Below are 22,778 nucleotides of genomic sequence, written 5' to 3'. Positions count from 1 at the left end.
TCAACATAAAATACAGTTTATTTCCAATCATTTGCCTAATTCACATGCAAACTGGTTTATATTATTAAAAGTAAACTGCATTGAGAAACAGCCCAGTTACCCTTTAACCTTAGCAGGATTGCTGTACAGCTGAAAGTACAATGGTTAATATAATTTGTTTTAACTTAGGGAAATGTGGTCAGATAGGTATTGAAGACTTCAGAGACTTTCCACAAAGAAATATTTATCTATTCAGTAGCCTCTCTACTGCACTCATCTACATGAAACATTTCACTTGTTAATCCCACGTTTGAAGACCATATTCTTTGAAGCACAGCAGTCAGGAAAAAATACTTGGAAATACAAGAAATATAAAAAGATAACTTAGTAACTAGCAAATAATACAAGATTACAGTAGTAACTTAAGTATTCTCCCGTACTATTTCAAGCTAGAATACTGAAACCTTAAACAATTCCCACATTTTAGCACTGACACAGAACTACAATACACAAAGTATATAAGCAGGGGGGAAAAGCTGCTTTGCAAGAGGTAGAAAAGGTTTTATAAAATCTTTAGGCACAATTCTTTGAAATCTTTTAAAAGCCATCAGAATGTTAAAAAGTAATAATGACCATTATACATGTATTTGTACAAGTCTGTTTATTTTTACCCTTTGGAATAAAAGTATATTTCATGCACTCTCATATAATCTTTTTTCTTCTATATTGTTTTAAGACTATTTTTCTCCTATATCATATATGATTACAGAAGTTTTACAAGCTCTCAGGAAGTCTTATCACGAGGAGTTACACAGTAAAACTGACACACTATTACTTAACACTTTTTCAAGAGGAGCAAGGGAATGCAAACACCGTTTGCATAAGTTTGTGTAACAAAGAACAGAGAAACACACACTCAAAATCCATAAAAATATTACGAGTTCTTTTGGTTTACTCCTGCCTCAATGAAGAAGTGAATGCTTTTAGAAGTGAATGTTTTTTTTTTAAACACAATTTCCACAAATGTATGCTTTACAGTGCAGTGGTTACACTCAGATTTTCACAATATTCATAAATCAAAATACCAAGATCACTACATTTACCATAAGCTAACAGACATTCACAGATAAATCTTAGTGTCAGTTCAAAAAGATGCCGCCTTTGAGCTAAAGTACATAAGGCTTTACTGGTAACAAGTTCTTATCGAAGATTTGCTTTATTCCTGTCACAGCATCTTTTTTTGCTCGTTTTACTTTTTGTCTTGGTCTTTTTTTGCATCCAGAAGTGCTGAACGGATTCCTAGCTTCTTCAGCTCTTCTACGAGATCTCCATTCTGATGCATCTGGAGCAGTATATCACAGCCACCAACAAATTCGCCATTGAGGTATACTTGTGGGATGGTAGGCCAGTTAGAGTAGTTTTTTATTCCTGCATAAGAAAAAAATAAAAGTAGTAAAGGTTTTCCCCTCTCTCCAAATAGAATGGGTTTTTAAACAGAATACATTGCTTCAGCCTGACAGAACTACTGATATTTTCATTTCTTCCCCACTGAGGCAAAAATGTATCTATATACCAGAAGCACTATCAGAAACACTATGTTAAAGTTAGGTTTGTTTCTCATTCCAACTCAAAGATGTGGGTTGAAAGATATGGAGTCAGCTCCTACACTGACTTCAAACAGGAGCTGGAAAAATGTAGCGTCTCTTTTCCCTCCCAGGAAACAAGCAAATGTGATTTTTCAATCAGTTAAACAAATGCGAAGTCTTGGAAAACATTGAGAACTGTTTACATTTAGTTATCCTTTATATTTCCCAAAGGGACTTTAAAATATTTTATCTTTTCACTGAATTCACACAGTTATACTTAGTACTGCAATTTCAATTGAAAGATACATTCGCCCCTCTAGAAGCCTTATGAATTTCAAATTGCTTTATCTTTCATTGCCAGACTTCACAGCCCATGGGAGGGGCACAAAGGCTGAAGTCTCTTAAAAGTACTCACTAAACAAAACAGCTCGAGTCACAATTGTGAAGTACAGAATTCAAGTTTGAAACCATACTTCACGGAAGACAAATGTAAGACCATCCAAAAATATGAACTGATCAGCTGGTATATATTGGATCCCAACTTGCACTTAAAGACATCATACAAAAAAATTGCCACTGTTTAAATGATCCTTCACACAAAGCCATTATTTCTGTAGCAGAAGAAATAGTTAAATTCTATATCTGCATGCTCTTACACCAAGCCGATCAGCACTTGCTTAGATACCAAAGTTTTGAATTAAACGTTTTTATACATTTCCAATATGCAATGCCTGGAATTTTTCTACCAAAGGCATGAAAGCCCATACAGCAAATTTAAGCCTACAGACAACAGAGGTGCCTTTTCAGATCATCAGAGCCCATTCACCTTGGAAGTCAACCCTCTAAACAAGCATGTGCAAGCTTTAGCATAGGCTGTCAAAGTACTAACAGCAAATATTAGATCTGTATAGCAGAAAACAAGGGAATTTGCTTTCCCCTTAGAAAACATTTTAACCTCTAAAGACTGTAAAGGTAAAACCCAAAATATTTGAGGTAAAAAAAAAAAAAAAAACACGTAAGCAAATTATGCTTACTTTATTGGAACTTAAAACACTTTCTTTTTTAAAAAAATATGCATAAGTGCATAAATATGCAATGGGATTACGATATTAATGCATAAAAGATGAAAAAGAGCTAATAATTCCCCTTAGTCAAATACCAGTGCATTTAAAAAAATCCACTAAGATAACAGTAATCTAGAAAAAAATGTTGTTGTGACAAAGTGTTCCCAACCATGAAGTACAACATCAGCTAAGAGATTTCATTTTGACTTATGATATTGTGCATAGACAACCAATGCTTCAAAAGTCCAAAATAGCAAGTTTAGCATATAAATCCAGGCCAAAGGGAACCCATAACGATCTAACCTAATCTCCAGCATCACCACCTGTAACTTCTTCCTTAGCATTTCATTAAAACCTCTCAATTGTTTGGATACAGTTTGCAGAAATTAGTAGTTTTGATGTGAACTTGTGTTTAGCGGTACTTTTCTTAAACACTCCTTTGCTTTTGAGCACTCGAAAGTGGTCTGTCCTAAAAATCTTTTAACCCACAATAGTTGCAATGAAAAACTGAGTCCCAATGCTAAGGCACGCTTAAGGGTAACCCTACTCAAAGGAGACGCTGCAGATATGAAATAGGGTTTGTTTTTGTTAAGATACCGTAATGCTAAACGTGAACTGAGAACCAAGGGCTCCACATAATAAATCTACTGCAAATAAGCATTCCACAGTAACATTTACACCAATTATTCTCTCACAGAAGTATTTTCTTCAAGGACCCAATTGCACATTCATACAAGCACTGATAACACTTTCAAGGATCTATCCAACTTCAGATAAAAATATGACTACAATCAAGCTTAGTTGCTGTGTATGCTGCATTTCATGTATTGGACAAGCTGCTTTAAATGCCTGCATGCATGAGGCTCAACCAGACAACAATCTGAAGCAGCTAACCAACTCCTAGCTTAGTAGAGCAGTTACTGATACTGTTTCAGTCGTGTTAAAGCAAGTTAGCCTGGTCTACGCTTGCTGCACTCGGGATGCGCTCTTGTGGTGAATCCTCTGGCAGTACAGACACCCCAAGGGATCTCCTTCCCCCTCCCTGCAGGTTAACACTTCCCACTGCGCTTCAGAAGCTCCAGCTTCTTCTTTGAACCACTGTTTCCTTTGTAAAACCACACTCCGCAGATCAGGTTTACAGTTTGACAGCTGAGCTAGGACGCTTTAAGCTGACTGTGAAACCAGAATCGGTGCAAAGTGCGACTGAAGGGGGTACCTATCGCACTCCCACCCCGCTTCCCCAGTTCCAGCTACCAATGCTCAGTCTCTCTCTTGCCAGCATTCGCACTAATGAATGATGGGCCGCATCACGGAACGGACTCAAGCAACCACTCTCACTCCTACCACACTTTCTCCAGAAAAGCAACACGTTTTCATGGAGATCATTAGTACTGGTACAAGCGTGACTGAGGGAAGGCTAGCCCAAGGGTGGGAGGAAGGTTCAAGACCACCCTCTTGGCAGCCTCCCATGCTTGGGTCATGTAAAGCAACAACAAAAACAATCCGAGGACGAACTACCACAACAGTTCAAACCAGTTTAAACCACCACTTTTCTAGGATGCAATCCCAAACTTCTCTGCCACCTTAGTAACCTGAGCCAGCCTAATGCTGTCCATCAGTTGAGAGCAGGATCACTTCTGGAAGCACCAACTTAGAGAAACTTGAATTGCCACCGAGTCCAAGAGAGTGCCAAGATCTCTTAAACCAGCTTTAATAAGGGAGGATTTGTGTCAGGGAAGCATCTCCTCAGCTCAAGTTCAGATAAATCACATGAAGTACCACCAACTATTTAGTTTCACAGATCTGAGTGTGCTTTTAGGCAAGTAGAGGAATTGTTTTCGTTTTACAGCTTGCTGTATTTTAGCACAAGGCAAGTTTCAGCAGTTGAACTATAACAACCTGAAAATAAGGTGTTTTAATAGATACAGGGAAGAAACCAACAAGCACTTCAACCATGCCTGAACCACCATCTCTGCAACAGCCTGCTCTTACTACAAATGGTATAAGCATACGTATATGCAAACATTTAAGTTATGTTCAGCTGAATACAAAGCTGATGACCAGCTCACAAACAGTAATCTCCTTGCAAATCAACCTTTAGTTGAACAGATGTATTAGATATTTTCACAACTAAAGGTTCAGCATCCCTCACTAACCCACATGTATTCAGTGCAGATTATGTTCACAGAGAGGGCTTAGGAAAGCATCACATGCCACATATCTAACTTTTCAGCACCTGAGGCCAGCTCCAGGAGGAGACTAAGAGGGCCTTCAGACAGCCACTGCTGAATCGCACTTGGCAACTTACAGGGCAACAGCTTCCAGCAGCCCTGCCCTCTCCTCTGCTAGCGACTGCCATCCACAGAAGCAGGCACGTACTGGCTTTTGAGGGTGCAGCAGGTAATACAGTTGAAGCAATGTGACAGCCCGCTGGCCTTGAAAGCAGTGGTGGTGGTCCCCAGCTCTTTTCTTCACCCTGGTGCTGGCTCTGGCACTCACCTCACAGCACAAGCCAGTTCAACTCATACGCCCAGTGATCCAGTTAACAAATCAATCTGGCTCTCTGTGCAGTCGGACAAGTGCCAAAGCTTGTGCATGGAAGGGAACAGAACAACTTCTTTAAGCACCTGAGAACCAGCAGGACATTGTGCAAGTGTACGCTCTGTTACTGCATTCAGCGCGGCTTAGCCAAACAGTCCGGATCAAACCACTAATTTCAATTTAAAGCTCAGGTAGCCAGGAAGGCAGTAACCTCTCGGATCACCTAGCACAAGCCAGAGTTCATGTGGCAGGAACATTTGCTGTGCTCAGAAGGGAGATGTTCCTGTTACATAGGAAGAAAATACTACATATTCACATGGTCAAGGCCCAGAGATTATAACTGACAAACGCATTGCGTCTTCAAGGGCTCACAAAAGCCCTCTCAACAAAAAGTGAAACGCTGATGGTTTGATTTCAAGGTTTTGTTTCCTCCTTTTTAGTTTATGAGTTTGTTCTAGTAAACCATAGTTTAGATAAATAAATAAATCAATAATAATAATAAATAATAGATTTAGATATGTAAATGGATAATAAACAGATAAATAAATAATACATAGATAATAAATTTAGATATGTAAATAAGTTTAGAAAACTACCACGATTTGCTCACCTGCCAAAGGCAGTAGAAGATTTACTTGAACAAAACCAACATTCATTAACAAAAAAATGTCATCGCACCCAAATTCCAGCATGTAAGTTTTATACTATACCAACTATTATACCTGTGAACTGAAAAGCAAGCAAGGACTGGAAAAATCAGCCTTTCGCCTAAAAGCTAATGAAAAACTGAATTAGTCAGATGACACCAAAAACACAGGAGAAGTCAGTCACCTGATGCATGCCAGCATGTGGATTTAAAGCACTTTTCAGTGTATTCTGGACAAGAACTGTTCATGCCATGCACCTGCAAGACTAATTACTATGTACTTTTATTTTTTTGTTGTTTTAAAACTTTCTCAAATAACCACATAAAACCTTAACAGTTAGCTATGCACACTGAAGAGGGAAAGAAGGAAGAAAAGCATCAGGAGAACAGAGTATTAGCCTCTGACAATTAGCAAAAAACCTTACATAGAATAGCTCCTACCACTCGAGCAGTAATGGCGAAACTATTACCAAATATTTTTTTGTGCAAATGATTAGCATAATTTTGTACTTTATCAAAAGATCCCCGCCAGGCAGTGCCAGCAGGGAATACAGTGGTGTAAGTCCAAGCCATTCATGAAGTTTCACCATGCTGTCCACGGGGAACAAAAAAATCTCACTAGATAATGAGGTGTTTTAAGGGTCTTTTAATGCAGCCTTGTATCTCTTAACTAGGCAAGGGAGCGTGGCATGAAAAGCCCGATCTCCAAGAGCCACCCCGTAGGCAAACCTGCATTCTGCAGATAACTAAGACACTCTTGGTCGCAGTAAGGGCTACAGAAACCAAACGGGACGCCCAGGCAAAGCAACCTCGATAGCGCATCTCTGCGATACCCTTCAAACTCCACGAACCCCCAGACCCCAGGACGCAGGCCTGCTTACAAAACATAAACAAAAACCCCAAGAAAGCGAGCAAAAGCAAGTTACGCCTGTGAGAAGCAAGCGGGGCCTGCCACCCGGTGCCCGGCGGGGAGCTCCAGCAGCCCCGGGGCCAGAGGGCTTAAGGCAGCCCCGACCTCACCGCGGTTACGCCCGCCAGGGCCTCCCGCGGGCCCTTCGACAGGGAAACCGGCACGTCGGGCTTCTGGCTCCAACAGCGGCGTTTCACACAGAAGCCCGGGACCGAGCCCCGGCAGCAGGGAAGGCGGCCAAAGGTGACCCCCACCAGCCGCCGCGCCCGGCCCGGGCCCCGGCCCCGGCCCGCCGCTGACCTTGGCGGAGGTCGGGGTCCTGCAGGACGTCGTGCGCGCGGTAGTCCTCCACGCCGTGCAGGCGCAGGATCTGCACGACGGCGTTGCTGAAGCCGCAGAGGGGCTGCGCCGGGCTGCCCTTCATGAACACCACCACCGGGTGCGCCCGCACCAGCCGCTCCACCGCCTCCCGCGACCCCGAGCCGCCGCCGCTGCCCTCGGCCCCGCCGCCCTCGGCGCCCCCGGCGGCCGCCTGGCTCAGCGGGCGCCCGGACCGGCCCCGCGCGGCGGCGGCGCCCAACCGCCAGGCCGCGCGCATGACGCCACTCATGCTTCCCCGGCCGCCCGCCCGCGCCCACTGCTGGCCCCCGCCGCGCTCCGCCGGCCACGAGCCAGCGCTGACCGCCTATTGGCGGAGAGCGGGGAAGGTCGTGGGGGAGCTTCTCCTTCGCATAGGCATAGCCACCCGCCAATCAGCACCGACAGCCAGTAGCGTGGAGATACAATGAGCCTTGTCCCACCCAACAACCCTGAGGGTATCTTGCTTTCCTATTTGTAGAGGGAACGGCGCCGCCGCAGTTGCATTGGGGGAAGCACCTGTCAATCTAACCTGTTTTGCTTAATCCCCGCCCACTCCGCGGACGCGATTGGTCAGCTTTCCCCGGCGCGGTGGTTTGCTCGGCATGCCCTGGAGGAGCGTGATTGGCGTGTAGCTCCTTCCGCTTCCGGGTAACGGCCGCGCTCGTGGCGGCGGGGCCCGGCGTGCCTCAACCGCCTCCTGCCTGACGGGTGGTGGGGGATGGAGCCTACCGGTCCCCGCTGTCCCCACCGCCGGCTCCGCGGGGCGTCTGGGGAGCAGGCCGAGCGTCAGGGAAGGGAAGGGAAGGGAGCGGAGCCGCCGCCGTGCTCCTCCACTCCCTTCGGGCCTGGCGTGCGGGCAGGGCCCGGGGGCTTCACAGGCTGAGCGGAGCCGTGAGGGTGGTGCGGTGGAGGTCTGTGGTGCAGGCGGGGGATGTGCCGGCGCCGCTCGCCCCCAGGGGCGGGGTTGGGTTTTATCCCGCCGGCCCTCCGGTGGTGCGGGCTGTGGCGGAGCTGGGGCTGGGGGCGAGCCGGGAGTCAAAACAGCGTTAACGGCGGAATGAAGTCCGGGGAGAACGGGGCTGCGAAGGGGCAGGCTGCGCTGGCGTATCGGCTGCCTGTGCTGAGGGAAGCTCCGGGGCGGTGAAGCGTGTCCTCAAACGAGCAGAGCCGTCGAGTCGGCACCTTTTGTCACCGTAGGCAGGCGGAGGAGGCAGCGGAGGCTTTGTGTGGGCAGCCGACAAAGTGCGGGATGGGTCTGGTTCCTTGGTAGCTTGGGCTGTGTCTGGTGGCCTGTTTGCCTGCATGCACGTGTTCGGTTTTGGTTGGTTTTTAATGGGATGAAGCTGGCAGTTTGTATTGGTGAGAAACTAGCAGTTCTTTGCATGCCTTGGTTTAGTACTAGGAGAGGAGACCGGTAGCTTTGTGCAGCTTGGTCTGTCGCTGGAACAGCTGGTGGGGTGGCAGCAAGATGGAGAGATGGGGGCAAGATTGGGCTGGCTAGCAGCATGTGCAGAAGGGTGGGTCCAGCTGGTGCTGGAAGAGGCGCAGAACTGCCCTGCATCAGCCAGAGGAGCGCTGAATTTGGAACATGTCCTGGAACGGCCATGTGTGCAGCCAACTTCATTAGAGCTCCTGGGCAGATGCCGGATTCTTTCCAAGAACTTGGAGCAGAGTGTGGAGGTTTCCTACAGCATCCAGGTCCACCCTGTAAGTAGAAGAAAGTGGTGAAAAGTTTTCCTCTGTACTAAACCACAGTCTCTCACAAATAACGAATCAAAGTGTATTTCTGAGTATTAATTTACATTGCAACTCTGGCATCTGTACTGTTGGTATTAATGGCCATTTGTATTACTTGCGTTTGTAAAGAAAATAATTTTTTTCTGCCCAGTTCCGCTCATGTGAGAGTTTTACAAACAAGACCAGCTTGTCTTCAGCATTCAGAAGACTCTTTGCTAGTTCTTGATTTTTGTGGAATCCAGTTGATGCTTGAGTAACAACTTGTTTTTCATTTGCTATGAAACCACCTTCAGGCATCGTTTCTGTTGCCTTTTATTTAAATTCAATTAGAACACATTCCAAAGGGAATTGTGGCAAACTTGCAGTTTGTCATCCCGTGTGAACAGCTTATGAATAAAAAAGTCTTGCTGCAGTATTTGAAAGTTTATGTATTTATGAAGAAATACTATTATGAATCTAAAGGCAGAGTTAACTTATTGTGCCGTTGATGAACATTGTGCATTTTGTGTGTCAGTATGTTTTGTTTTCAGTAGAATATCAGAAGCCAGGCACAGTCATGCTGATCAAGACACAGAAAAGTTATTGCTTTCTGTGGTTTATATGTTGTGATTAACATGGTGCAAGGTTGTGTAATATGAAAAAAAAAAATAAATAGTATCCAGTTCGTGCTAGATAAAACTTCAGTAAATTCTGCAAAACAAAAATATGTTTTTTCTATTTGTTGAGCTGGTATGATATACAGAGGCTTAACAAGTGTTAAGTGTAATAGCCCAAGTGATCTAGTTTGTCCTTTTAATCTATCAGAAAGACTCCTGCCACTTTAAGATCCTGAGGAATCAGAGGGGAATTAAATTAAAATTGAGTAAAAAGAAAAAGATCTCTCTATTCTTAAAGGCAACTAAATGTCTTCTTTAAAAAAAATGTTGGGCTATGAATGGAACTTTGTAGTATTTGCCTTCCTGAATTTCATTCTAGCTATTTCTACAAGGAGATGGTTCATTAGAAATTATAAGTGAAATAAGGACATTATTACACAAACAGAAGTATAATAAACCCTTATGAGGATATGCTCCTTCCAGAATAAATAACAACAGTTGTAGTTTAATCCTCTGTAGTCCAAGAGATGCCCTTGGTTGTTGGTACTCTGGGCATACCAGGCTTGCAGAGAGAGCACCCGTGTGAGGAAGCCGAGGCATGCCTGTAAGAGTCGCAGCAGCAACATGCGCAATATTCCTCTAACAGTTATAATTCTGTTGCCACGGAGATAATGACTAATCCCATGTCATTATTGATCTATCAACAGTAAGAGCAATTTTGCAGTTTGATATTGTTTAGCAAATAGAGTAACATCTGCTGAACACTGAAAAACTGCTATAAATGTTAGAAAGCTTCTCTGAAGTCTGTGTACTGGGTTAAATAAAAGTACCTGAATTTATAGTTAACCACTGTAGTTTTGTGAGATCAGCTTGTGAGACAATGTTAAGCTTAACAGAATGCTTTTTAATAAAATTATTAGTGCGGTAAAATGCTTTTGGATTATGCAGTATGCAGCACTTTGTTTGTGGATAAACACTTTTCCGTACTGATAAGACTTAGAACAATTAGCCCATGTACACTTTAGAAACAAAGAGATAACTATTTGTTAGCTGGTCCAATCTTCTATCAGTCTAAGTGAAACTTCTTGTATTTTCCAGATAATGATTTAAATCATCTGTTCAGAAGAAATATTAATGGGACTCCCATAAGACTCCTGACATTTTGCTGATGTTCCTGTTAGAAGACCTAGCACCTCATTTTGAAAGCAGTAATAAAAGTATTCGAACTGCAGGGCATAAATGATCAGTTAGTCACAAATTAGCTTACTTCCAGGCATTCTGCTGCTGAACAGAATTACTAATTATGCATTGGTGGTTTGAGGTTCTTAGTGCACGAGAAGGTAGACATCTAAGAATGATACTGTCCGCAGAAAGTTTTTTGTTTGTTCTGTTTTTAAAAAGGGGAGGGCTAAATTAGCTGGTGAGAAAGATCAGAAGAAAAGTCTCATTTCTGCTTACTGGAACAGGACACCTCTTTCTGTCCAAGTCAGATATGTGTGTGTCGTTCTGTCCTGTGATAGTGCCTAGAAATGAAGTCCCTTCTTGTGCCTTAACAATTGAGCTCTATTTAGGTGGTTTTATTGCCTCTTGAAGGTTTTTAGTGGGATGGCTTGAGCTCCAGTTGTTCTGCGTGCCAGGTAAATAATTTCAGCATGCCATCAAGGCAACATCTGGCAGCACCAACATATCCCCAGTTTTGAGAGCATTAAGAATGCTTAAAAGATACCTACAGTTCTGGACTGCGCAGTTAAAATTTGTGTGGGATGCCTAAATTGTGAACGCTGAAGAAATGTCTGTGAAAAGTTCCTGGTTGTTTTGAAGATGTGCTAGTTTGAAAAAGCTGTGCAACAAGCAGCCGAAATGTAGAAGTGCTATGGGGGTTTTACTGGCATAGAAACTCAGGTCCCATGGGAAACTGACATTTTGTAATCTGAACTGTTTCTAACTTCTTCTTTTGGATCTGACCTATAGAGGGAGAGATGTATAAGCAAGTTTGTTTCTGAACTAGATGGGTAATTAAATAATATTTATGGATTTACAGCATATTCCCAAGAGGGTGTGTACACTGCTTTAAAATACAACAGTCCATTTCATAAATGACGGTGGGGAAGAATATGTATGAAATGACATAAACTGGTTTAACTGATGGGTGATCTACATGATCTAAGGAAGTTTTTTGACTTAGATCATGTAAGGATGCCTTTGGCAGAGAGAGGTCACGCTAATAATCAAAGAAAAAATGTCTGAACCTCGCAGTTAACAAATAGAATGGAATATCATGTTCAAGCTTGAATGTGGACCTTTAAACAAGACATTTTTTAGACTTCAAGCTTGCTTCTTAATGACACTGATCTTAATATATGCCTCTTTCTAGTAACACTCTGCTTTGTGAATTGTGAAGCTGTCATGGAGCAAGGACATGTAGTATGACCTTTGTAATAGAGGAGTAGAATTATTCTTTGGGATAAGCAAGCTTCTTGCAACTATTCTGCCTGGCCAGAGGCTGTTAGACCCTTGTTCCTTATTTGCAGATGAGAGTGGTGATTGAGTCGTTCAGTATTAGAGGAAACATACTTTTATATACATCCAACTTATATGTAGAGCTGAGAAATGTTACCTCTAATGAGAACACCTCTTGCTTCTTTTCACCCAGGAGTTATGAATGCCAAAATCTTTCATGGGCCTGAAAAAAGACTGGGCAAACTCAAGAAAGTAGAATTGATCTGCTGAATACAAAGATACTGTTACTGGATGAAGTCTCGAGGTGTAGCAAGCTAGGGACTGGGATTATAACTATATGCATGTCCTATTCTTTGCTTCCCGTGCATTCACTTTTGACCAGTGTTGCAGAAACAGGGTCCTGAGTTTCTGATTTAACTCGGTATGGTAATCTGTACAAATTGTAATTTACTTAATGCTGGAGATGTCTTCTGCTCTTTCGTAATTGTGGGAAAACCCCAGGGCACTCTCTGCCTGTAAGAAAGATTCTTGTGCCCTAGTTAAGTTCTACTGGCAGGCATACTCTGGGTATAGCTATGATGACAGGAGTGCTTTTGTTGGCTTAGCTTGTTTTAAGAACATGCAGTTGCAGTGAGGCAAGAAAAGCTCCGATCAGGGTGTACTTCGTGTCCATGAGGGGGCTGTGACAGCTCCGGTCTGGCGGCTGCTGAGCCCCAAGTTACACACTTCGCTCAAATGCCAGGCTGTAGTAGCTGAATGCTTGTTGCCTCTGAGAGTGATTACATCTGTTCTCGTTCAGCACTTTTGAATTCCCTCATCTCTTCTATATAAAGTTTAGAAAAAAAAAAAACCCACAGTAAGGTATTTTTCTGTCTCATTTTGATAAATGCACCTCCTGTTACAAAAACTTTCCTCAGCTTTAATAAACAGCACTGGCCATTTGATCTCCTCTGTGGCCGAAGACAGATAGTGCCAAGCATGTGTCATCACACGTGAGTTTCAACTCTGTGAGAGACTTCTCCAAGTAAAAATTCAAGACTTCTGTACACATCAATGTATTTGTAAAGTAGATGGAATTGTTATGGAGAATCTTAATTATAATTTTTTTTAAATCTTAGTATTTTTAAACTTGGTAGTATATTATTTCAATAAAGATTTTTTTTTCATCACATATCCTTCAGTCTTTTGGTTTTTTTCTAGGAATGTGTGTGCACGTTTTAACACAATTTTTTAAGTTCTCATAACGTTCCTTTGAAAAGGAACTATAGTCTAGCCAATGCTGTGACCTAAATCACACGAATTGCTGTTGCTTAATCTTTGTTTGACAAATCTGTATTAAAGTAATTCTGGGGAGCATGGAAGCTTTTTGTTAAAACATTAGTCTTCAGTTGCTAGTGTTAGCAATGTAATTTTATATTAGATGTAGTATAAACAAGCTGTCATTACTGTAAAAATGTTGAGGGTAATTCTCAGCTACGTATTGCATGCTCGTGGAAGTGCAGAAGTGGTATGTTAAAGCAGGGATGAAAAAAAGCTTAAGCAAGCAAGTAAACTAAAATTAATCATTGCAGTCAATGATATTTTTTCTAAAAAAGATGTTCCTAGTCCCACTATTATATAAAGTGTTGTGCAAAATAAAATGACCCTCATCTCACTTGCTTACATCTTTTCATATGGATTGAAGCTCTGAAGTTTTTATGCTAATTGGAGTTGTTTTGACTAAAATTTCCCGCAGGAGTTGTGCAATGATTTACGCTCTGATGAAGACAACTTGAATTTGGATGAGGCAAATGTAAAATGCGATACCTGTCAGAAGACAGCTGTGGTGTGGAATCTGAGGGCTTGAAACTTTACTGAGGACTGATCTTTGACAGGAATGTGCATGGAAATCTGCCCATGTTTGGCTGTGGTATGAGGTTCTGCAAACTCTTATTTGTATATGTACAAACTACATTGAGCTAAAAGTATGTTGTATGTGATACTGTCCCTGTATTTCTGAATTTTTGTGGGCTGGGCTGGTGTCTGCTTCCAGTAATGAAAGTAAGGAGAGGGTATACCAAGGTGCGGGAAGCTGGGAGTCAGACAGGCAGAGGGGAACTGTACTTTTCCTCTGATGCAGATAGCTACGCTGGTTGCTCCTAGATATGGACGGGACAGTGTCTTCTTTCCAAGCCTATTCCAGTCATTGTCCCCCTCCCTCCAGCGTGGGGAGATTCTCAGACCAAATGTGTAACCTAAAAAGGGACACTGGGAGTATGGAGGGGAGAGAGAATCGGACTGACTAAGAAGACGGGTAAGGCTGTAGCAACTAGGTCTGATGGCACAGACAGCAGAAACTGCTAGGGTGGTGCTGGATAAAATTAAGAAGAGAAGAGTTCTGGGATAAAAAAAAAAAAGCATTGGGCTCTGCCATGAACAAGATGGAGGGGGGTAGGACTGAAAGGGCTAAAGTTGAGTGGCGCATGCAAAATAGGCTTTCCCAAGAGCACAGAAATGAAACCTCAAAGTTTTTAGGTGATAATCTAGTGGCAGCGTGTCTCAGCCTTCTGTGCCACTGGTCGCCTTAGTGACCACCCTATGGTGGTGAACAACCAGGTTGTGGTATTTCAGTCACTCCCTGCAGAAGTTACAAGAGTTGCATACTGATCCAAGATGGTTTGTGCAAGGACCAATGTGAATTTCTATTGTAAAGATTTTTGTTGATTGACTTCTAAGGAAATAAGTATGGATGCAAGGCTGTTAAAGGAATGCTCTTAAAGTTGCGAAGTCGGATACTCAAGAAATGTTAGATTTAGGCTGAATAACTTTCAAAAGCATGTGCATGGGAGGTCAAACCAAGATTTTCATTATGACATGACATCTCTTTCCACAAAAAACTCTGCATATTCAATGCATAGGCATTTGTTTTCTTAGTGTGCCCTGAAGTTCAGACAAAGGAAGGCTGCCTGCAAGAGGACAGCATCAAAGCCTTTAATATGCCCTCCTTAGATGGACATTATTTCAATCTCTACTATGGAGGGAAACCTGGAAAATTGTTTAAAGCACAGCCCTCAACAGTGCTTACTGCTGGTGTTTCTCTTTGAGTGTTTATGCTGATGTAGTTTGAAGGCTGACTTGGAGAAGTTCTCAGCCTTTGCAGTGGTAATTAGAAACAATAAAGCAGAGAGTGTGTGAAGTTGGGAAATACAAAGTACTGCAAAAACTGTTGTGAAAAGTTAGGTGTCTTAAACTGGGTTTCTGAAATCAACAGGTGCTTTGAACTTGCTGTGTTTTAAATCTGGCTGTTAACCACAGATATTGATGTTGCAGGTAAACTGTGAGCTCCTGTATGTTAAGCTCTCTGAGAAAGTGTCCATGAGTGTGGTAGGAATATTTTGGATCAATTGGTTTTCAGAGGAGTTTTTGTCTGATGTGAAGAAAATTAGACTCAAAGCACTAACAAAAACTTTAAATGGGAGAGGAGGATTGTATGTTGGCATACTTGCATTTGTAACATACAGACTAAAAGCTCAAGAAAAGACTCAAAAGGTATCTTCTGTGAGAGGTAAAAATACACATTCTTAAAGGGAAGGCCAGAAACTTGAGTTTTTGCGATCTCTACATTTTGCTTATTAAAAAAACCCAAACAAACAACAAAACTCGAACCACTTGTAAACTCAGAAATAGCAATATAAAGATGAGGGAAGTTTGCCAGTTTGGGGGCGTTTGATATTCTAAAGTGTTTTTTCTCTCCTTTTTTGAAGTATGAAAACCTGTATCTCTGGAAAACCTGACTGTTCTAAGCACAGGTGAACTAACTGAGAGAGCACTGCCAAATGCCCCATATAGATACTGTGATTGTCTTGATTCTGACTGTTTACGTGCAATGTTTTTAGTGCTCATAACTGCATGACACAAACATACAGGTTTGTTTGGTGGTGGTGATTAACCATGCACTTTTAGAGAGCAAGCAGTTATTTCACAGAATAAGGAACTTCTCCACAAATACAAGTGTATGCACCTTTCCTAAATTTGCATTAAAATAATTGCATGGAAGCTCTCTCTAATTTTAATGCTTACCTTTAAGTTAATTTCTTGCAATTTAGTGATTGAAGCTTCAATAAGCTCTTCCTCTAAAGTTCATAGTAGCCTTCCTCCCTTGCTGATGTCCGTGGCAGCTGAGATTGTTCAGCAGCATCCTTGGACATAGCTAGCAGCTCGCAGGGTAAAGAACTTGTACTGCAAAGTTGTTTGCCATTTAATTGTAGCACTTGTTCGGCTTTTACAAAGGCCTGTTTTATAATGAGCTTGACTTTGTTTAAAAAAAAAAAAAAAAAAGCATTTGCACCCTGTGAACAAAAGCCTGGGAAAAAGCTCCGAGTTTTAGAACAATCACTTTTCTTGTGACAGTAGAGCACAGATCACTCTGAACCATCCTTGGACTCCCCTCCCCATCAGTAGCCCTTTTGCTCGTTGTCCAGAGATTTGTTTGGATACTAGTTTTTAGTTGCTGCTAGTCCTGGGAGGCACAAGGAGACAGGTACATCCTAGCCGCTGCTTTCTCTCACTGTACTTTAGTTTCAGACACTCGAGCGGAGGAAGCCGATCTGTGCTCTGTTGTAGTTTCATGCTAGACTACTGTGGCGAATGATTTAAGGTCCATGTGCCATGGAAGGAGGAAAGTAAAACTAAAAACTTCTCCTAAACTATAGTCTTTTAAACACTGGCATACAAGGGTTGTTTTGTCCAGCATGTGTTTCCCATCCCTTAAAAGACTAGATGCAAACAAATAAATTGTTTCAAAATGCTGGCACATCTAGAAGCAGGGAAACTAGTATAGGTGAAAGTATAGCTCCAGACTACTGAGTCTCAGGGAAATCAAAATACCAAAACTGCATTTGTGCTGTGAAGGGAAGCAAGGAGAGCCACATATAGTCATGTGTCATTAATTTTAGTAATAGAAAGTTTATGGAATGTTATATTTCAACAGTTGTCTTTGCTAATTTTTCCAGAGGACTCCAGAGAATATTTTTTAAACCAGCTTCTGGCATCTCCTTCTGTAACTTAAAACAAAACAAAAAACCAAACCCAAAACCAGTACGTGGAGAGGAACAAGGGAAAAACCCAATCCACACTTTAAAAGCAGAAGTCAATATACCCCTTCCCTCATACGCTTTCTGGTGTGGCTAGATTGTTGCTGCTCCAGAACATCCAGTCTTTTTTTCTAGGCGCATTCAGACTCCCTAGCAAACTCTGTCTGCCTGCAGTTGGAGGTCTTTGGGTGCTACTGTTATACAGCCATTAAACTTTTTTTAGTCCACAGAGAGTTCACAGCATAAATCAAGAATTGCATAGAATCTGAGACTTCTTCAGCTGCTGTCTTAAAAAAGATATGAAAATGCTGCTATATACAGGATTATTCATAAATCTGATTAATTTTCATATTTTTTTTTTAAAAAAAGTGGATGAGTATTGATGATTTTTTTCCTGTTTAAATAGAGTATAAAACACATGCAAAATAGAGAATGTCTTTCACTTCAAAAAGTGGGGAGATATTTGGACTTGTCTTTATTCCTACCATGGATGTCAGGTCTGTGTTCTTTAATTCACTTTAATATTAATTAATCAAATTCTTGTAGATGAAGAACATGAAAATTTACAGGTAAGAAATGGTTTCTGGTTTTAATATACCAGCTATAATGCATTTGATTTTTAGACTGTCTCATCGTTTGTAGGCTTGCACGGGATTCACAGTGGTGTGTGCTCCATAAGGGCAGTGCTCCAAGCTGCACAAGCCTCAGCAATCCCACTGTCGTATCTCATCTGGAGGGAGACACGTTGTATGAGCAAGCTTCTTGATTTCTGTTTACAAGTAGAGAAGCCATTATCTCCCTTCCCTTTTTCTCAAAGATACTTTAACGCTCTCCTCCAGTTTGGAGCTGCCTCCTGTTTCCATGTTAACTTATCTTCCTAACTTAAATAGGTCATTGAGGACTGTAAAGACACTTGGGAAAAGAGAGCTATGCAGAATAGTGCACTTTAAAGTATACTGTAAAGAAGGTAGCTGAATGCAGGGGAGATTTCTCAAAAAAACAAAATAAATTCAATCTTTTGTTCTAGTTGCAAAATGTAGACAAGTTAGAGACTGTATGTCCTGCATAGCTGCTGACCTTGCTGTGATGCCTAAATGTTACAGACAACTTGCAGGGAAAAAAGGTAAATCAAGTCACCCTGGGGGATGCAGAGAGCAAACCATGGGGGACTTCATAGCCTGCTAGTGAAGGTGCTCCTCAGGGCAAGGAGGGTCGTGTCTTGGGGCTCTGCTCCTACCCCATCTGTGCCTCTAACTTGGTCTATGTTCAGTTGTTCTCTGGTTGACACTTTTGCTTGAAGAATATTTTTTAAAACAAAATAATTATATTGGTACTCAGATACATAGTCTTAGATTTTTTTCCATATAGAAGCAGTATAAAAAAAGCTTCCTTTTAATAAAGCCAATATAAGGACTTTCACTACTGCAGATGCATCAGGAAAACTGCACCAGTGTAGTTAAGTGTACCACAGCCTTTTTCTATTGTTTTTGTGTTCCTGTGAAGTGATGCTGTCTCCAAAGTTTGGTTCTGCTCCCTTTATCAGCTTTTAACACCCCTAGTGTATTCTTTTGGGCATTGAGTGTTTGTTCTTATATTTAGGGATAAAAGAAAAGCCGCCTGAGTGCTTTCAGACTGTTAAAGATGTGTAGGCACCAGAGTGAGAACAAACAAGAGCAGAGTCTGCAAGAACCTACAAAGAACATAGGTAGAAGAAATAATGATGCTTGGGAAAGGGAGAGTTGCTGCTTTGCTCTCGAGACAAAAATTGTTTGATATCAACGTGGAAGTTGAATGTTATTTATGAATGTTTTGATAGTGCTGGACGACTCCAGTATCATCAGTGACAACTCTTCCTCTAGAGTGTGTGTTCCAAATAATATGGTGTGATTCAAGCAAATGTTGTTCACATGACGAATCCTGATGTCTAGTGTGTGTGATGCAAACAGTCTGTTTTGCTCACAAATAAATGGAGCAGTGCCTCAGCTGGTTTATACTGCCTTAACTCTCTTTGAATTCCATGGACTCATGTCAGTTTTTGTCTGCTAACCTTGCTCCCGCATTCTTTTCACTGTAAGGCTTCCTTCTATCCACTGCAGAAGCTGCAGAGATCTGAGGCTTCTTCGGCAGTATCTTGCACCTAATGGAAAACTTGAAACAAATTTCCTCTGTTGCTAATTGCATACGCTTACTGCAGTTCTGGGAGTGATATCGGGAGTAGTAAGTCCAGATTTAAGTATCTTATGTGCTGAAGGCTCCTATTCTCGGAAGCGTCTATGGGTGTAAAGGACTTGGTTTACAACAATTGATTTAGTGGATGTTGTTAACACTTTGTGGATTTAACATTGTGCAAGCTCCATTTTGAGTGCACAGTCTTCTGTGATATTTGTTAACTTTCAGTTTGAGATGGAATTCCAGATTTAAAAGCTAATGAATAAGGGCCACCAAGTATAACTTTTCTTCTGTTTGCATGGAAGCATACTAGCACAAAAAAAATCAAAAAATCAATTAATTCAGAATCTTGTAGAAACTGTGCTTAAATTTCAGGTGTCCTTGGAGTGTTAAAATAACCATGAGTCTGCCCATGAGTCGGAACTCAGGTGAATACTAAATGCTTAACTACAGGAGAGCGTTTGGGCCAGGGCTGTCAGAACTGGTACTGTAGCACAAGGTCCCGCTCCCCTGCAGAAGTAGTCAGTCCATGCCCAGGATGTGGAGCCCAATTAGACAAAAGGTAAATGTCAAAATATGCCGCAGGGAGAACGTGAAATGCCAGGTTAAGCCTGGATGATCTCTGCGTGAATACAGGGCAGGAAGTTAGGCTGGCTGACTGGTGTGGTCCTTGCCCTAGTGCTCCTGAAGGTACGCTGTTTTGCTGACATGAACATTTAGAGTTTATGGCTCTTCATAACTCGTCAACTGAGGAGGGAGTTCTTCTGTAGCAACTCCTACCACCGCCCACGGAAGCTTTCCGTGAAGCAATGTGCGACTTCTAGTAGCTATAAAACAACACCAAAAAAAAAAAAAACCCAAAAAACAAAAACCAAACAACCAAACAAAAACAAACCCCTGAAAAGTCCCAGTGTTAAAACCTGTCACGCCAAAGACATATGTTACTGGTGTGCTGCACGCATGTTAGTCTGCCAACAAATGCTGTTCCTCCCAGCCCAAGGCTGCCATGTGACTCATTATTTGAATAACAATTTCACATTGCTGTACCCAAGCAAACATAAAGGGAAACATCTTAATATCTTGTAATACTTGTTTGTCATTGGTTATGAGCACGAATAAAGGCATGTTACGCTAATGAGAGCAGCTACCCTGCAGCATTATAAGTGCTTCTCTGTTGCCCTAAAGATGTCGTGCAGGTCTTCCTGTGGAGTAAAGCATGCCAACACCATTGTTACTTTTGCAGTATTTGGTGCTTTCCACCCAGTCTCTTGGGTATTCTGCTCATCACAGGAAATGTCTGAAAGTGCTGTACATTCACTGACAAGTACTCGTGGTTTGGTTTAGAGGCTGAGCCAACTGCTTCTAAAAATATATTCCCTTCTTCCAAGGAAAGAGAGCTGGAGCTGCTGCTCTTTCCTGTTCAGATGCTCCTCCACGTTTCCACACTGCTTGCAGTCACTCCAACCTCTCCTTTGTTGTTTAGGTGTGGTGTGTGGGCACCTTTATATTGTTTGGGTAATGCACTGGATGCTCATTTACTTAATGCCTGCTGTTTGCCTGTGTATATTGGTTTTTCTAACTCAGCATGTACAAAGCTGTTTGAGGTAGTAAAATCAGAGCCGTGAAAGCCTCCAGGTAGGGGAATGCAGAAAAGGAACTTAATGCAAGCAACGTTTAGATACAGTGTTGCATTGTCCAACACCAGCAAGCTTTCTGAATACGAGGGGCTGCTTTTATCTTGTACTTAAAAGGTCTAGGTATACAAAGTAATTTCCTAGGGGGTGGTTTCATAAGGAATTAACTGCTGCCAATGAGGGCTGATCATATACTCACTGTGATGACTAAGCCAGTTTTCCTAATGCAAATTCACAGATACGATTTTCTGTTCTCTATCATCTACCTATTCTGGACACGTTCCTTTGGAGTTCAACCTTTTTACGTTGTATCTAGTTCCTCACACTATTCCAAAGGTCATTAAGAGATAATCAGCTCTGAATTACTATGGGGCAAGAGCAGTTGCATAGGCATAGATTCCATTTTACACACTAGTGATATAGACTTTACTCCAAGTAAATAGTCTGCCAAAACCATGCTAGTGAATAAATTAGATTTTCCAAGTTAGATGATAGGCTTGTCCACAGATGAAGATTACAGCATTCAGTTTCCCTCTCAGTGACAACTTAAAAGGTCACAGTCATCCAAATTGTGCCACTACAGGACCCACTGTGGGCATTCAGAGCTTCAAGGTCAGAACTAGCTATAAAAGTACACGCCTCACCATTAAGTTCTGACAAAATTTCCATTTAACTTTCTCACTGCTGGTGAGGGATGGTGATTCCTGATGGTTTGGGAGCAATTTCAATACAGAACTATTCCAAGTAAGGCTGTGTTGGCACACGGATGGCGGATCGTCTTGAATACGTGGCCATGGGCAGAAGTGAGCCTCCTGAAGGCTACCCTGGCTGACGCAGCCAGATAACACTATTGAAGCGGGCCAGCCTACCCCACCCGGCATTAGAGGGCGGAGAGCTGTCCTCCCCTGCCTCTCACAGACTCACCCGCTCTTCACTTCTGAACTACGTATTTCGAGGCTCTTGGCCGCAGTACTGCTACGTGTGGTCAGAGACTTTTATCGCAAATGGCCCGTTTTTCTGCTCGTCAGGCAGATGAACCACACAAGTTCCCAGCAGCAGAGGGCAGCAATATAACCTCTGCCAAAGAGTATGGTTTTGTGCCTTACGAAATACTGACAAACTTCTTCATGTGCTCATTCAGTTTGTTTACATTATATTATTGTTCAAATATGAAGAAGCCGTTCATTCTTTCCTCCTTCCCTCCCCGTGGCTCCACATGCTGCCTTTCATGTGATTATAACTTTCTGATGCCGCAGATGGAGCACAAGATGTTGATGACTCTGGCTTCTCTTGCTGGACTACAAAACCGATGTTGTGGCTGGCAACACACCACTGCTGCTGCTCCTTTTGTTTCTAACTGATTTTTCCAGAATAACCTGAGCAAATGCTGAAGAGTTTTTGCTTGGATAGGTTACAGAGGAAAGAATTGCCTGAATCGGACTACAGTGGAAACAGGTTTTGTTTCTGAAGTTCTTGGTGGTTGGTTTTTTTTTTCCAAATGACTGTTACAGCATTCCACGCATCCAAATGAATTCCTGTTTGCACTAACTGCGATGACCTGGAGTTGTTTCATTCACGTATAACTGCTGAAATGCAGGTCGCCTTCTTGCTTTCCGGGCTTTCAAAAGAAACGTTAAGAAACTTGCCCGTGTGTTGGCACGGATCGCTGGGGCTACCGGCACGCGTAAAGATTGTCCGCCGTTTGTCACACATCTCCTGGTGTTCGTTGACTCTCACGGCTCCAAGTCCTCCAAAACGTAATATTGTGAGAAATTCATCTTTTTCTCTTCTAGTGCAGTTTACTCTCCTAGAAATAGCAGAGTGCCGGTGCTCACCTGGTGCCTGTGGCTGCGGCCCCCCGCCTGCCGCCGCGCAAGGACAGCCTGCAGCGGGCCGCGCCAGCCCGGCCCCGGCCCCGGCCCCCGGGCAGGAGGGGGCCTGCCCGCGGCCCCGCCGCCGCTGCCCTCGGAGCGGCTCCCTGGCGGCGGCTCCCCTCAGGGCGGGACGGCGGCGCGGCCGTGGCC

General features: G+C 42.6%; 1 protein-coding gene, 1 long non-coding RNA gene and 1 other non-coding gene across 3 annotated transcripts; 1 reads left to right on the top strand and 2 right to left on the bottom strand.

The window, feature by feature from the left end:
* GLRX5 (glutaredoxin 5) lies at window positions 1–7,474 on the bottom strand. Its single transcript, XM_009467484.2, has 2 exons — window positions 7,027–7,474; window positions 1–1,407 (listed from the first exon to the last, which is right to left on the bottom strand). Exons 1-2 carry the CDS (start codon window positions 7,334–7,336, stop codon window positions 1,229–1,231), a joined length of 489 nt encoding a protein of 162 aa, XP_009465759.2. The 5' UTR covers window positions 7,337–7,474; the 3' UTR covers window positions 1–1,228.
* A 140-nt stretch (window positions 7,475–7,614) lies between these two features.
* Window positions 7,615–22,749, bottom strand: LOC148056842 (uncharacterized). The gene is made up of 2 exons (XR_015702311.1): window positions 21,679–22,749; window positions 7,615–8,791 (listed from the first exon to the last, which is right to left on the bottom strand). It is a non-coding gene; the product is annotated as an uncharacterized LOC148056842 (long non-coding RNA).
* On the top strand, window positions 9,930–10,202 carry LOC148056843 (small Cajal body-specific RNA 13). Its single transcript, XR_015702412.1, has one exon.
* Window positions 22,750–22,778: the final 29 nt, after the last annotated feature.

This window comes from Nipponia nippon, unplaced genomic scaffold (assembly GCF_047370975.1).
Source record: "Nipponia nippon isolate SJK-2023a ecotype South Korea unplaced genomic scaffold, ASM4737097v1 scaffold_11, whole genome shotgun sequence".
Taxonomy (NCBI): domain Eukaryota; kingdom Metazoa; phylum Chordata; class Aves; order Pelecaniformes; family Threskiornithidae; genus Nipponia; species Nipponia nippon.
The sequence above is the reverse complement of the archived record's forward strand: the minus strand, read 5'-3'. Positions and strand labels throughout refer to the sequence as shown.